Source organism: Engraulis encrasicolus, chromosome 9 (genome assembly GCF_034702125.1).
Source record: "Engraulis encrasicolus isolate BLACKSEA-1 chromosome 9, IST_EnEncr_1.0, whole genome shotgun sequence".
Taxonomy (NCBI): Eukaryota; Metazoa; Chordata; class Actinopteri; order Clupeiformes; family Engraulidae; genus Engraulis; species Engraulis encrasicolus.
Genome location: NC_085865.1, coordinates 45,249,077 through 45,264,944, shown reverse-complemented (window position 1 = coordinate 45,264,944; position 15,868 = coordinate 45,249,077). Strand labels below are relative to the sequence as shown.

Here is a 15,868-nt window from a genome sequence, read left to right as displayed (position 1 = left end):
ATGCCAGTGGACATGGCTTCTTCAGTGCAGTGTGTAGGACACAAGGTAATCTAATCCTCTTGATTTACTCACTTTCCTTGTTAATGAAGGAGTATCTGAGTTGTGATGAAAATGGGAAAACTTCTTTTATTCCTGACATGGCCAGGGAAATACTCAACCTACCATTGGCTATTGAAGATAACCTCCTCCACGTCCTCAGCCAATTATTGGCTAGTGAGCATACCTTCTCCTCTACACGTGTTGCATTGACTATGTCTGCCCTCCTATACGCTATTGTGTGTACCTTCCTGATGTCCATTGGAGATTTTTTTTGGCCAGCATTATGCATGTTTTGTAATGACAAAGGGCTTACAGTACTTAGCCTCAATTGAACTCAACCAGCAGTGCTGTCTTTCCCATATACTCTCAGCCTATTATTCATCATTAAGCTGAATGCATTTTAGCATTTCCCCTGAACCCTTGCTTAACCTTAGTATTGAGATCCCAAGAGCATGTATTCATTAAAAATCCATTTTAGCAGCGACTCAGTTCATTAGTGTGGTGAAGGCTTGTGGAAGGGGTGCATTAATTTTAATGCATCCTTCAGACAGTCTATTGAACATGAGTGGAGCAGTCATTCATTTGCGTGGGCACTCAAGGGTGCATCCCAATATGTGACCTTGCCTCCTCCACTTGCCTCCTCCACTTGCTTCTCGTCATGATGACATCACTGACAACAGCATTATATTTCAATATCTTGCAAAAGCTCAATTGAAAAGTCTTTTTCTCATTTGCAATTGGGATGGTGAATGAAAAACAGTCCCTCAAAAGTTGTTGTGGCGAGGCTGACAGCTGGGAAACTTTATCGTTTTCTCCACGGAGGAGGGGCCAGGAGGCGGGACGAGGAGACAAGCACAAGTGGAGGAGGCAAGGACACATATTGGGATGCACACAATGATGCAACTTCCCGTCTCTACTACATACGAGTATCCTGTTGTTCAGTATTGTCGGAAGGGGCACTCTGGAAACTAGCTATTGATTGGTGCCCCATTCGCCTAATAATACTGTGTGGTTTTGAAACTCATCTTTTGAGTTATTTGTGGGAGGAAGCAGGCCCCGTGATGGAAACAAAAGTCCTTCCAGTCATATCGAAGCAATGGTGAATTGTCATGATTATTTTCAGTATGTGAACATTATTATAATCTACTATTAGAATCAGTTATTAAACAGAATCAGTTATTAAACACTTCTTTCAATGTTAGCTGTTGTTGATTTGAGAAAAAGAATGACCTGAAATCAAATGCTGGATACATAGATGCATTGTTAGCATCACAACACCACCCCCAGTTCTTTGTCAAAGGCATTGCCAAATGAAGTCTCTATATTTTTTGGTGAGATGGCCAATGATGGGAAATAATATAAAAAATAATCATCAAAAAAGTTACTTTTAAGGCATTGTGACAACAATACCACAAAACTATCTACATTTTAACAATTCGTTCAGGATGCTTAGGGCAACAGATAGATGGTAAAAAAAACCTTCAGCCAGAACCTTTTCACGGTTGAGGTGACCATCTCTGTGTGTTTGCCCGCCATTTACAGTCATGTGCTATCCACCTTACTATCCATGGTTGCAAGGGCGGTGCCATTACTATTTGGGTAGCCGTTGCTAATGCTAAATCATCCAGAAGGGCTATTGGGCGACCTGACAGGTATTAGCAGACTAGCAGAAATCCTGTGGTAGCACAAAGAACATTCAAATGGGCAGGGTTAGTGGGTATGGTAATAAGTTGGATAGGTATACACAGGTTTCCCGTTTACAAACATTCGCAATGTCAGGAGGGACAAGATGCTAAGCAGCCAACAATGTGAGCGTGTTTTTTGACCGACAGCAGTTTCCAACAATCAGAGGTTGAAGAGTGCGCAGACAGGGTAGCGCAGCCAGGGGGAGTACAAATGTGCAACCCAATACTGAATTCTGCGTTGTCTCCCCCTGTGTGCAGAGTCCCCAGATGGGCACCTTCATCGGCGTGTACCTGCCGTGCCTGCAGAACATCCTGGGCGTCATCCTCTTCCTGCGCATGACCTGGATCGTGGGCACCGCCGGCATCCTCGAGTCCTTCATCATCGTCGCCATGTGCTGCACCTGCGTGAGTGACACATACACACATACACGCACGCACGCACGCACGCACGCACGCACGCACACACACACACACACACACACACACACACACACACACACACACACACTGCCCACACGCCGCCGTAAGTTCCCTGGCATCACTTGGTCTGGTTGTGTGCGAGTGTCTCTGCCTTAGTGCCACACACCAATCGCACACAGCGCCCCCAGTCAGTTCCCTGGCACGTCGGATTGCTTCTATGTCTGTCTGTCTGTCTGTCTGTCTGTCTGTCTGTCTGTCTGTCTGTCTGTCTGTCTGTCTGAGAGCCACACACCTCTCACACACTGCCCTGCCTCCACCCGTCCACCTCCTGATAATCTGTGTGTGTGTGTGTGTGTGTTGTGTGTGGGTGGAGGTGTATTTGTCTGTCAGTCTGTCTCTGGGTGTGCCAGGTATCACTTAAACTCTGTCCTTTGCTGCCTTGTCACCAACTGTGTGTGTGTGTGTGCGTGTGCGTGTGCGTGTGTGTGTGTGTGTGTGTGTGTGTGTGTGTGTGTGTGTGTGTGTGTGTGTGTGTGTGTGTGTGTGTGTGTGTGTGTGTGTGTGTGTGTGTGTGTGTGTGTGTGTGTGTGTGTGTGTGTGTGTGTGTGTGTGTGTGTCTTGGTGTGTGTGTGTCTCAGATCTGTCGGACTCACTGCCTTGGCACCAATCAAGCCCTTTAACCCCCGGGCAGCTTAGCGGAAGACTTAATGCCCTCTTACATTCATGAGATTTGTCTGTTGTCTGGGCCTTTACTTAAAAGTCAAGTTTAATTGAGTGTTTCTCTCTCTCTCCCTCTCTCTCTCTCTCTCTCTCTCTCTCTCTCTCTCTCCCTCTCTCTCCCCAATCTCTCTCCATCCCTCTCTCTCGCTATCTCTCTCTCTCTCTCTCTCTCTCTCTCTCTCTCTCTCTCCCTCTCTCCCTCTCTCTCCCCCCCCCTCTCTCTCTCTCTCTCTCATCTAATCAACATGGCTCTCTCACATCTTTACTGACTTTACTGTACCCACTAAATTTCTTGTTTACGTCATGTCGCTATATATGAATGATGTAAGTGGGATGCAACTGTGATACATATTTGAAATGATTTCGCGGGCCAAGCAAAACGACCCTGCGACCCAGTTNTGTAGTGGTGTGGATTGGCACTGCCCTCACGATCCGATTCGATCACGATTCGGGAGGTAGCGATTCGATTCGATTCTATGCGATCCGATCCGATCCGATCCGATTCAATTCTACAATGCATTGCAATGCATTACATTTCTACTGAAAGCAAAGCAAATGTTTAATCAGTCATGATGAGGCAATACAAGTAGTCAGATACTGAGCAACAATTTATTGGCTCTTTTCTGTATCAGTCTGTATCAGACTTGCAAAGTGCTTTCATTTAATTTAACATTAATTTACCCACGAAATATCCATGGAAGTAATTGAAAGTTTAAAAAAATTGCCGGATCGATTCTGGAACTTGCCGGATCGATTCTGGATTGTCGATGCCCCATTGGATTGAATCGCCGAATCGATCATTGATGACACCACTACAGTTTTGACATCCATGCATCACTGTGTAGATGGTAGCAGAGACAGCTGGAGGTGTATGAATGAGGAACAGCATGTTAGTAGCAGAGAGTCGGCCAAATGAAAGGGACCAAACTAAGTTAATCTCTCCCAGAAGAGGAGGGAGCAGGACAGCAGCTGTGCACTGGGTCCTACACGCGCGTCTGGTGTGTAGCTTATCAGGTCAGACACTGAGTCAGCTCAACAGCCATGTCGAGAGATGGATTTTTTTACACACTGTGTGTGTGTGCGTGTGCGTGCATGTGGGTGAGTGAGTGAGTGAGTGAGTGAGTGAGTGAGTGAGTGAGTGAGTGAGTGAGTGAGTGAGACACACACACACACACACACACACACACACACACACACACACACACACACACACACACACACACACACACACACACACCAAAACACACAGGTGTCCAGGCCATCTTCCTTTGATGAGTCCTTCATGCTTCCAGAGTTCCTTTTGTCTATTCTAAGAACAGGAAGCTGGGCCAGAGTTTCCATGCATGCATGATGTCTGTCCTTGGTGACGTCAAGGCTTCTCAGACCACATATTCCTCATTTCTTACTTGCCACCTGCTGCACAGGGTGACTTATTGGCCCATGACTTCAAATACACTGTTTGAAAGAGAACTTGAAGTCAGTTTTAAAGGGAAGTAGAAAAAGGTTTAATTCAATTTTAATATGCACCATGGAAAGGAATATACATGCATTTTATAATTTCTACATTTATTTGTATTTAAATAATATAATTTACTTAAAGGGACACTGTGTGAGATTTTTAGTTGTTTATTTCCAGAATTCATGCTACCCATTCACTAATGTTACCTTTTTCATGAATACTTACCACCAACATAAAATTCGAAGTATTCATTATGACTGAAAAAATTGCACTTTTCTTACATGAAAAGGGGGATCTTCTCCATGGTCTGCCATTTTGAATTTCCAAAAATAGCCATTTTTAGCTTCAAAAATGACTGTACTTGGGCCATGCTAGAAAATATTAGTTTATTACTTAGTAAACTTTCATGAAAAGATCAACCCAGTTTCAATGAGCAGCATAGTTGCAGTACCCTTTTTGACCATTTCCTGCACAGTGTCCCTTTAAAATTCATTTCCTTTGGAATTTACTGAAATTAGTTGTGTTGACGTTTTTTGTCAAGGGGTAGATTTAATTCCAATCATCAACGTGATGGAAAAAAGCCAAATTCCAGGAATCTGTTTTGGCATTTCTTACTGACTGGGTGCCCAGCTGTGCAGGCTAAGATTTCACATTTTTCACCTCTCATTTGAGGTCAGACACAGCTTGGTTTAATAGCACATGACTTCATTAAGTGCCGTCAGATCCTTCAGTTCCAAAAACAAATTAAAATCACCTTCGTTAGGACATAGCAGCAGTTTTTTTTTTTTTGGGGGGGGGGGTGCCTCATGATTAAGTTGGTAACTCAACTGACAACAACTGAAATATAGCATAAACAAATATATGCATTATTGAAGGCAATAGAACTTGAAAGCCCAGATCCAAAATGTAAACACTGTATGTTAATTTGCGTTTGACTAGCAACCAGCTTTCACACCAACAGTCTGCTCTAGAGGACTAATCTTCTGTGTGAGGGGTAAATTACCAGCTAATTGGCTTTGGTCCAGTGTGTGTGTGTGTGTGTGTGTGTGTGTGTGTGTGTGTGTGTGTGTGTGTGTGTGTGTGTGTGTGTGTGTGTGTGTGTGTGTGTGTGTGTGTGTGTGTGTGTGTGTGTGTGTGTGTGTGTGTGTGTGTGTGTGTGTGTGTGTGTGTGTGTGTGTGTGTGTGTGTGTGGGTGTGGTGGGACACAGGAAGTGTCCACGAGGGGATTTATTTTGGTCAGTGGCGAGTGTGTGTATGTCGGCTCAAGGACGCACGGGTGGATTACGTAATGGGCAGATGCAGATCTCCTTGACAACAATGTTTTAAAGTTCCTGAAACCCAGAAAGAGACCTAAATCCCACTCCTGATGAGAACGTACTGTACCTTTTGCTGTTTCTGTTCTGTGTCGGAAAAAAAAGACTAACACTCATGAGCATTTGCTGACAAGATCAACCAATTTAATGAACACGTCTCTGTTGTAATTTTCTTGTAAAGTATTATTCCCAATGTTCACATTTAATCGCCCACCCACACAACTACATTTAATAAGATCAACCATATGTTGTCTGTTGTCTGTAAAGGACTGCCTCCTGCAGAGTTGTATAAAGTAGAAATAGAAGTACTCTCACTGTAATTTCAACATTAGTACGGTATTATGATATTACAAAGTTAAAACCATGTAATATCATACCACTAGTGTTGTAACTACATCTGTAAGAGCACTTCTACTTCTACTTCATACAACTCTGGGGTGCATTTCTCAAAGCGTAGTTGTTAGCCATTTAGCAACTTGGATAGTTATCATTGGGAAATTGCATTGCAAACAACAAAGTATCTAAAGCAGTTAGCAACTATGGTATCGAGAAAGACACCCCTGGTCTCCTGTCTGGACTGAGATGAATGACACATGTCTAAAAGCAGTGATTTACAATGTTTAGCTACTGTTCTGACTACCCTCTATTGATTTTTACAGACAATGTTGACAGCGATATCAATGAGTGCCATTGCAACTAATGGGGTTGTGCCAGGTAGGCCTTCGTTTTGTTTCCTTAACAGTTTTTGTTTTGTTATTTTAGTTGTGCTTAAAAAGTTAAATATGTTCACAAGTCTATATTTTCACATGGTATTTATCCTCCATTGTAATCACTTTATTTAGTCTACTGCAATGCTGAATGCATTAGGTATTCATATGCTACACCTTGTAGCCAAAGCACTGACTGCGCTAACACAATGAACATGTTTGCAAGGAAATGATGGAAGTGCAAGCCCATTAACATAGAGTCCCTTGGGCTCAGAGTTGACCTTAAGTCCATTTATGTCCAGCAACTCAAGTATGTCAATACCAGATGTGTCAAAAGTAAAAGTAAAAGTTAATTCATGATTTCAGTACAACACATGATATTACATAGCTGTTACTCCATTAACGCCATTGTACCTAACGGGATTGGTAGACGCGGTTGTTACTGAAAAACACTAAAAGCCTATCAATGACCCTCCACAAACCAGTGCACAGTCAGCTGATAATAAGACAAGTACACAGGTCTACTGAGTACTTAGATAAGTTACCTGTGTTGGAAGGAAGCTGTGTTTCTTTTTATGCTTTTACTTTAACTTTTGACATCTCTGATCTCTGATCAATACAATATGGCATCTGTGGATCTAATGCGTGTCATTCTTTGCCGTTTCTAGCCGGTGGGTCTTACTACATGATCTCCCGATCGCTGGGGCCAGAGTTTGGTGGTGCGGTGGGGCTCTGCTTTTATCTGGGTACCACCTTCGCAGGAGCCATGTACATCCTGGGTACCATAGAAATTTTAATAGTAAGTCACTTGTTGCTGTGCACTGACATGTAGCACATTTAATTGTGCATACTTCTGAATTGTCGTGTGTTACTGTATGTAATCAAAATGACAAATGGATGTTATTTCTTTTTCTGTTGGTTCAACGGAATGTCCTACTTCAGAAGTTTCTTGTTGTGTTCTCAGAAAAGATATATGCTTAGCTCTGGCATTCCAAGTTAGAAGTTAGCATCCTGAGCATGACAAGACAACTTGTGTACGAGATAAACAGTAAGCATAAAAGCAAAATGTAGAAATGTAATATATCGCTTACTGGTTTGAATTACTCTATGCAGTTGGTAATGTTTTGAACTACCCGTAACTGTTGTATCTCAACTTCACCTCAACTGTCTAGCCCAGGGGTGGCGAAATTATTTTGGCCCAAGGGCCACATTGGGTTTAGAAAATTGGTCGAAGATCCAGATGTTACAGGCAACATGCCTGTCAATAAGTAATTATATACGCTGGCATAACTTTTTGGTCGTTTCATTCCTGAAAATTGTACTGAAATGTACTGTACAGTATAGTTGCCTACTGTATAACCCAATAAGACCCCTGGGGTGAATTTCTCAAAACCAAAGTTGCTTACTACATTAGCTACTTCGTTGCTTTCAATGCATTTTCCCATTGGCAACTACCGAAGTTGCTAACAGGCTAACAACTTCCCTTTTGAGAAACTCACCCCTGGCTTGGATAATCATTTGAATAAGTGTTGCATGAGCATCACTTTGCATTTAAAAGCTGTCTGCTCTGTAGGCCAGATGAAATGGCTCACTGATGAAAGGGCCTGAGTTTACCCGCCTCTGGTCTAACCTGTACAATCTCTCTATCTTCTCTCCCTCCCCTTCACCCAGACGTACATAGTGCCTACGGCGGCCATTTTCAAGGCGGAGACGAAGGAGGAGGAGCCAGCGGCACTGCTGAACAACATGCGCGTGTACGGCACGTGCTGCCTGGCTCTGATGGCCTTGGTGGTCTTCGTAGGCGTCAAGTATGTCAACAAGCTGGCGCTGGTCTTCCTGGCCTGCGTGGTGCTCTCCATCCTCGCCATCTACGCCGGCGTCATCAAGACCATCTTTGACCCGCCAGACTTCCCGTGAGTGCTAGCTTGGCTCAAACACTAGGTTGCAATTCACATGTTTTTAGACGCATACAGTACATACAACGCATCCATACAACAATGATGAATGGGCTTTTTTAGCCATGACTAAATCACTGACCTGCTAGACTTCACGTGAGTGTAGAAGACATGGGTGCTTGTAGAATTAGATGGGCACCCTGGCAGGAGCATACTAATGCACCTGACCACATGTTCCATTACATTACATGCATTACATACATTCATTTCCCAACCTTACCCCATCTCTTTCTGCCACTCACTTCCTGTCTGCTCTCACACTGTCCAATCTGAGCAGAAGCCTAAAAAATATCTAAAAACTATGCTGTTGGTGACATTAGTGGTGAATGCATGTAGTTTGAAGGATTACAATGCTCTGTGCTTCCTTCCTCAGAATCTGCCTGTTGGGGAACCGTTCCCTGCAGAACCACAACTTCGACAAGTGCTTGAAGACGGAGGAGATCGACAACGAGACGGTCCCCACGAAGCTGTGGGGTCTCTTCTGTGACAGTCAGTACCTCAATGCCACCTGCAACGACTACTTCCGGGACAACGAGGTCACTCAGATACAGGGCATCCCAGGACTGCTGAGCGGCGTCATATCAGGTGAGCTTGCATAGGACAGTGGTTTGCAACAACGTGGGGGACTGGGACCCCTGGGGGGGCCACAGGGAGGTGTGAGGGGTGACTGTGGCAGGTTGGTAGGAAAAGTATAGAAAATCAAAATAAATAGTAGAATAATTAAATACCAAAATAAAGATAATCGAAATAATATTCCCACTAGCTAAAAACTGCATTATAATAATCTATTCCATCTCTGAACATTACACCCGCTACTATTATTGTTATTTTATAAATGCCAGTGGGGCACTCACGCACAGACAATAGACTATGCTTATGAAAGGGACGATACCCAGAAACAAAATGCGTCACGAGGTCACGACTCATGTAAGGGGGATCCTTGGCTGCCATCTACCGATATATGGGGTGGCCTTGTCATGGTAAAGTTTGAGAACCCCTGGCATAGGAGATGACAAATAGCCATTGCCATTTATATATTTTTTTCTAGTTATTTTTTTTATTGTTTTATCCATATGCACTGGAAAAAAATCGATAAATCAGTGTTTCAAAGGTGACTGCTGGTGACAGATGTAATTTGATATACATACAGTGCCCTCCATAATTATTGGCACCCCTGGTTGAGATGTGTTTTTTAGCTTCCAATTATTTTATTTTTTTTCTAAATAATATGGGACCTTAATGGAAAAAAAGAGAAAAATCCAACCTTCAATACAAGTGCATTTATTCAGTGAGGAAAAAATCCCACATAAAGAAATAATTATTTGACATCAAATAATGTGTGTCACAATTATTAGCACCCCTGGTGTTAATATTTTGTACAACCCCCTTTTGCCAACAAAACAGCACCTAATCTTCTCCTATAATGTTTCACAAGATGGGAAAAGACAGAAAGAGGGATCTTCAGCCATTCCTCTTTGCAGAATCTCTCTAAATCATCCAGAGACCTGGGTCCTCTCCTCTGTACTCTCCTCTTCAGCTCACCCCACAGGTTCTCAATGGGGTTGAGGTCAGGGGACTGAGATGGCCATGGGAGGAGCTTGATTTTGTGTCTGGTGAACCATTTCTGTGTAGATTTGGCCATATGTTTAGGGTCATTGTCTTGCTGAAAGACCCAGTGACGACCCAGCTTCAGCTTTCGGGCAGAGGGCAACAGATTTTGATTTAAAATGTCCTGGTATTTCAAAGCATTCATGATGCCATGCACCCTAACAAGGTTCCCAGGGCCTTTGAAAGCGAAACAGCCCCACAGCATCACTGACCCACCCCCATACTTCACAGTGGGTATGAGGTGCTTTGCAGCATGCGCATCTTTCGTGGTACGCCAGACCCACTTAGAGTGTTTGTTGCCAAAAAGCTCAATCTTGGTCTCATCTGACCAAAGCACACGGTCCCAGTTGAAGCCCCAATACCGCTTGGCGAACTCCAGACGCTTGCGTTTATGATTGTGAGTGAGGAAAGGTTTTCTCCGTGCATGCCTCCCAAACAGCTTGTTGGCGTGTAGACAGCGCCTGATGGTTGATTTGGAGACTTTGTGACCCCAGGATGCTACCATTTGTTGTAATTCTGTAACAGTGAGCTTTGGAGATCTTTTGATTTCTCTTACCATCCTCCTCACTGTGCGTGGTGGCAAAATAAACTTGGGTCCTCGTCCAGGCTTGTTTACCACTGTTCCAGTTGTTTTGAACTTCTTAATTATTCCTCTCACAGTGGATATGGGCAGCTGCAGTTGAGTGGCAATCTTCTTGTAGCCTCTGCCTGACCTGTGAAGGTCGACGCACATCTGCCTCACTTGTATGCTGTGTTCCTTTGTCTTTCCCATGTTTAAGAGTGGATAAGAGAAATGGCCTCGGTGTCACGTCATATTTATACCCCAGGGAAACAGGAAGTGATGAATTACTAATTAAATGTTCCTACATACTCTTGTAAACTTTGTAAACTACTGTAGAAATGACAGAAATGCTTCAATTATATTTATTTCCTGGGAATTGTTAAGGGTGCCAATAATTGTGGAACAGGTGATTTAATGAAAAATAATTATTTTTTAGTCAGGGATTTTTTTTATTTTCTTACAATTCATTTGAGTTGAAGGCTGCATTTTCCTACAATTTTCAGTGTGACAGTATTCTTCTGCAATAAACACTGAATTTATTTTAAGGCTTTTAACACATCTCAACCAGGGGTGCCAATAATTATGGAGGGCACTGTATACGTATACATGCTACACCACAGAGCCAGGCTTCGCATGATGGTAAAAGCATACCACAACCCTAATGATGTAACGTTATCACACAACTGTTAAGATTCGGTGTAGCACACACAGATTCATGAGATAAACTCACATTTCAGCATTGTGCTTTAAAATGTCATAATGTCAAACCAGACGATTCAGCAATTAAACTTGTTTTTTTACTTAACTCATCATTCAAATTCCTCTCTCCTTGTCTTTCTCTTCCACCTCTTATAGAGAACATGTGGTCGACGTATGGCCCTTCCGGTATGCTGGTGGAGAAGATGGATTTCCCATCCAAGCCGGCGAGTAACACCTCTATGGATGCCTACTTGCCCTACGTAGCGAACGACATCGCCACCTTCTTCACCCTGCTCGTGGGAATCTACTTCCCCTCCGTCACGGGTATGCCATGACGTGTATCACTCATACAGTACCAGACAATGTTTATTGCCATGTGCTGTCAATGTGCACGGGCACAATCTGTTTCTTTCCCCTTTCTGTCTCTCTCTCATTTTCACTGGCTCATCCTTCTCTCTCCTTTTCTGCTTATTGTTTATTCTGTTCAATCTGTTTTTGTATGTCTGTCTCTCTACTTGTCTGTCTGCCCTCTCTCTCTCTCTCTCTCTCTCTCTCTCTCTCTCTCTCTCTCTCTCTCTCTCTCTCTCTCTCTCTCTCTCTCTCTCTCTATCCTTCTCACTCGCTCATCCTTCTTTCCCTTTTTTTCTGCTTATCGTTCATTCATAGTTTCTTTTGTAGTCACAAAGACTGCCACAGAGCCTCAGCCTCACCTCACAACCGGACACACAATATCAGATACACCATATGCAGCACAGTTACTGTCTCCATGCACCATGCATCATGCAACCTACCCCACAGGCTAGATTTGGCCCTTTGAAACAAACACACACACACACACACACACACACACACACACACACACACACACACACACACACACACACACACACACACACACACACACACACACACACACACACACACACACACACACACACACACACACACACACACACACACACACACCTGTCTTTCAACTATCTTTCATTTGATACAGACACAAATACAGAATATAAATGACAATCATTGCTTGCAGGAAGAATTACTCAACCTGAACTTAAATTAACGATATGAAACATTTATTGATCAGCCTTGACAGCCATGGCTGTTGTCCTCAGTGCAGTCGAACATCAAATATCACAGAGACTTTTTTTCTCTGAGTACAGATGGTGAAATGATTTATTTTGTTTTCATCAACTGTCATAATTTTTCCCTTGCGTAAAATAGATTGTCTTCACTATTCCCTCTCTTATTTGTTGTTGTTCTCTTGGTGCCATGTCCTCAGGTATCATGGCGGGATCGAACAGATCAGGTGACCTGAGAGACGCCCAGAAGTCTATTCCCGTCGGAACCATACTCGCCATAGCAACCACCACCTTCATCTGTATCCTTTTGTTTTAGAGCTCGCTATGGCGACAGCCAGAGGCGAAGTTGCCTCAGTAATATGACAAAAAGGCCATTTAAACTTCACAGATCCAGATAATGAGGACCATCTCGGGAAATAGTTGAAAGGACCATTTGTAGTACAGGGGTGAGTTTCTCGAAAGTGTAGCTGCTAGCCAGTTAGCAACTTGGGAAGTTTCCAATGGGAAATTGCATTGCAAACAACAAAGTAGCAAACAACATAGTTAGCGACTATGGTTTCGAGAAACACACCCCAGAGTTGTATAACGTAGAGTAGTAGTGGTATGATATTACATGGTTTCAACTTTGTTATATCATACTACTAGTGTTGTAATTACATCTGAGTAGTTCTATTTCTATTTTCTACAACTCTGCTTGTATTACATAACTTTTTCTTGCACTGTAATTGCAACTGGCATTTTTCTTTGTTAAGCTGCAAACATTTTTTGTTTAACAGTTTTGTTAATTATTTTGTTGTCTGCTTCAGTTTTCCTGGTTTGGCTAGAGGAAAAATCTTAGCACGTGACTAGACCAGGATGCATGATGAATGATGTAAAATGAATCGCCCACAAAAACATTGTTGCACGTACCAAGATTGCTCTTATCAGGTTCTTTACAAAACAGTGTGTGTTTACTGTAAGTATAATGGTTATGTCGAGTTGGTTTGTGTCTGAGTTTCCACTGTCCTCCAGAGTCTAGTTTTCTTAATTGGCATCCTGCAGACCTGTCCTGTGTAGTGCTTTTTGGAGCCTGCATCGACGGAACCGTCCTGCGGGACAAGTAAGTGTGTTTGTATGTGTGTGCGCATGCGTGCATGTACATGCGTGCGTCTGTGTGTGTGTGCGTGTGTGTCTGTGTGTGTGTCTGTGCGTGCACATGTCTGTGTGTGCGTGCGCACGTGTGCGTGCGCACGTGTGCGTGCGCTAGTGCGTGCGCTTGTGCGTGCGCGTGTGTGTGACTGCGTGTGTGTTTATGCGTGTGCATGCGTGCATACCCAGAGAGTTTGTCACTAAGCCTGTACGTAGAGGGTTCATATGTGAACATAATAATTACACATTGATAGACCGGCACACTCTGCACTGAGCTTGAGTAATGTTTTTTTCTTCTGTACTGTATGTACATATCAGACATTACACAGACACGCATAATAATTCTCTCCTTCAATCCGCTCAGACACGCCATTATAAATTTGCTGTCACCAGAATGGCAATGACCAAGTCGTAGTGCATTACTAAAGGCCCTGTGTTATGTCATAGTAGTGTAGCGCTATGGTAGTTATCTTTTCAATGACTATTACAACATGCCACAGGAGGTACGGCATGCATTATGGGGCTACCTTTACCTAACGTGTCTTTTACACTCCTGTAATGTTCAACGCTGTCCCTACAGCACCGCAGCTGCAGTTGCTTTAAATTGATATGTGTTTTTGTGTCACAGGTTTGGCGATTCGGTCAAAGGGAACTTGGTGATTGGCACGTTGTCGTGGCCGTCGCCGTGGGTGATTGTGATTGGCTCGTTCTTCTCCTGCTGTGGGGCGGGGCTTCAGAGCTTGACGGGTGCCCCCAGACTGCTGCAGGCCATCGCACGGGACGGAATCGTGCCATTTCTAGAGGTCAGAGGTCACACCACACACACTCACACATACTACGCACACACACTACACACACTATACGCACACATGCACAGACACACACACACACACACACAAGCATACATTCACTACACAACACACACACACACTACGTGCACATTCACATACACACGCACACACGCACACACACACACACACACACACACACACACACACACACACACACACACACACACACACACACACACACACACACACACACCTGCACACACCTGCACACACACACACACACACACACACACACACACACACACACACACACACACACACACTAGAAGTATGGCCGGAGATGGTAGTCTGGGACTTGTAAGGGCTCATGCACTTCATAATTATTTTTTGAGAAGGGGAGGAAGAGAGAGAAGAGGTCATATTTGTATTTTAGAACTATTGAGCACACCCTGTTGCAAGCTTGCAAACGCATTACATATCTCTGTTATGTAATGATTTTGCTGTGTATGGCGTGTGCTCATCTTTGATGTTTCATGTTTGTCCAAAACTGCTCTTTGTACTGCAAGTACTTTCTCGTGATGTGATGACCGTGAGGTTCAATATTACTTGTTGTAGTCAGACAACTGATAACCTTTGGTGTGCGCTTGTGACATGACCCCACAGGTGCTGTGGTCAGTGTTTGGTATCTGTAAAATGACTTGACCGTTTCTACAGTGTCATACAGGTCAAAGGGAACAAGAGGACATTCAGTACACATGCACCCATTGGAAACACCCACCCCACTCCCTTTTGTTTGTGTACACCAGTGATTCTCAAAGTGTGGTCCGGGGACCACTAGTGGTCCGCGACAGAGCTCAGATGGTTCGCGAAGGGATTTCTACTTTTCCAAGGCTATATTTGTAAAATTTTTACAAAGCTAAACAAAACTGAAGTCTCATTTGCACCACAATAAGACAGACTTGTAAATGTGAATAAAAAGTAAGTGATCTGCATCGAAATTAGCAGTGTCAAATTAGCACCCGTCAACAGTCAATTCAGTTGAGAGGTGATCCCTGAATATTTTCGGGGGGACAAAGTGGTCCTCGGTCTGAAAAAGTTTGAGAAACACTGGTCTACACACGTGCCAGTACAGAGTAGAATAGAGGAGAGTAGAGTATCATGTATTTATCCTGATATGAAATGAAGATGTCCAGTAGCATACATACATAAATACAGATTGCACATGACATTACACATATCATTTCACATCTTAAACCATATAGCACGCAATATACTATGTGCTGTGCTATGTTCACTTTGGTGTTGGTGGGTGGCCGACTTGAAAATGCACATCTCCTATGCGTTGGAAAGGCCTATGAAGATCACACCTACACACACAGTACAGTACATGCAGTACCAACACGCATTAACCCATTGATACTGGATGCTGCGCATACGCTGCTTTGACCTAGGTGCCTGAAGTGACGCAGCATTCAGGCTCTTGAGATTTGAGATTATTTATTAGAAAAGTCTTGGCTTTAAAATGCAACTCATTTCATTTTTATGTGCTTCGGAGGCTGAGATATTTTCATTTTTATAGGCTGAGGGCACCTTTTCCCAGAAAGGGCTTATGCATTTAGCAGGTGCCTTAGGCTAAAATGGGCTAAATTGTCACATAGGTCACATGTGCCCACCTGTCAACCCCATCTAGTCTTTGA

At 43.4% G+C, this 15,868-nt stretch overlaps 1 protein-coding gene across 6 annotated transcripts in view; it reads left to right on the top strand.

Annotated features, from left to right (window-relative positions):
* slc12a7b (solute carrier family 12 member 7b) overlaps positions 1 to 15,868 on the top strand; it is a 117,968-nt gene that overhangs the window by 73,022 nt on the left and 29,078 nt on the right. For all 6 annotated transcript variants that reach the window (XM_063207233.1, XM_063207232.1, XM_063207236.1 and 3 more), the window contains exons 4-12: positions 1,983 to 2,129; positions 6,296 to 6,350; positions 7,012 to 7,142; positions 8,015 to 8,256; positions 8,672 to 8,883; positions 11,324 to 11,491; positions 12,453 to 12,551; positions 13,294 to 13,351; positions 14,009 to 14,183. In XM_063207233.1, the coding sequence (XP_063063303.1) occupies positions 1,983 to 2,129; positions 6,296 to 6,350; positions 7,012 to 7,142; positions 8,015 to 8,256; positions 8,672 to 8,883; positions 11,324 to 11,491; positions 12,453 to 12,551; positions 13,294 to 13,351; positions 14,009 to 14,183 (1,287 nt within the window). The remainder of the gene's footprint in view (positions 1 to 1,982; positions 2,130 to 6,295; positions 6,351 to 7,011; positions 7,143 to 8,014; positions 8,257 to 8,671; positions 8,884 to 11,323; positions 11,492 to 12,452; positions 12,552 to 13,293; positions 13,352 to 14,008; positions 14,184 to 15,868) is intronic.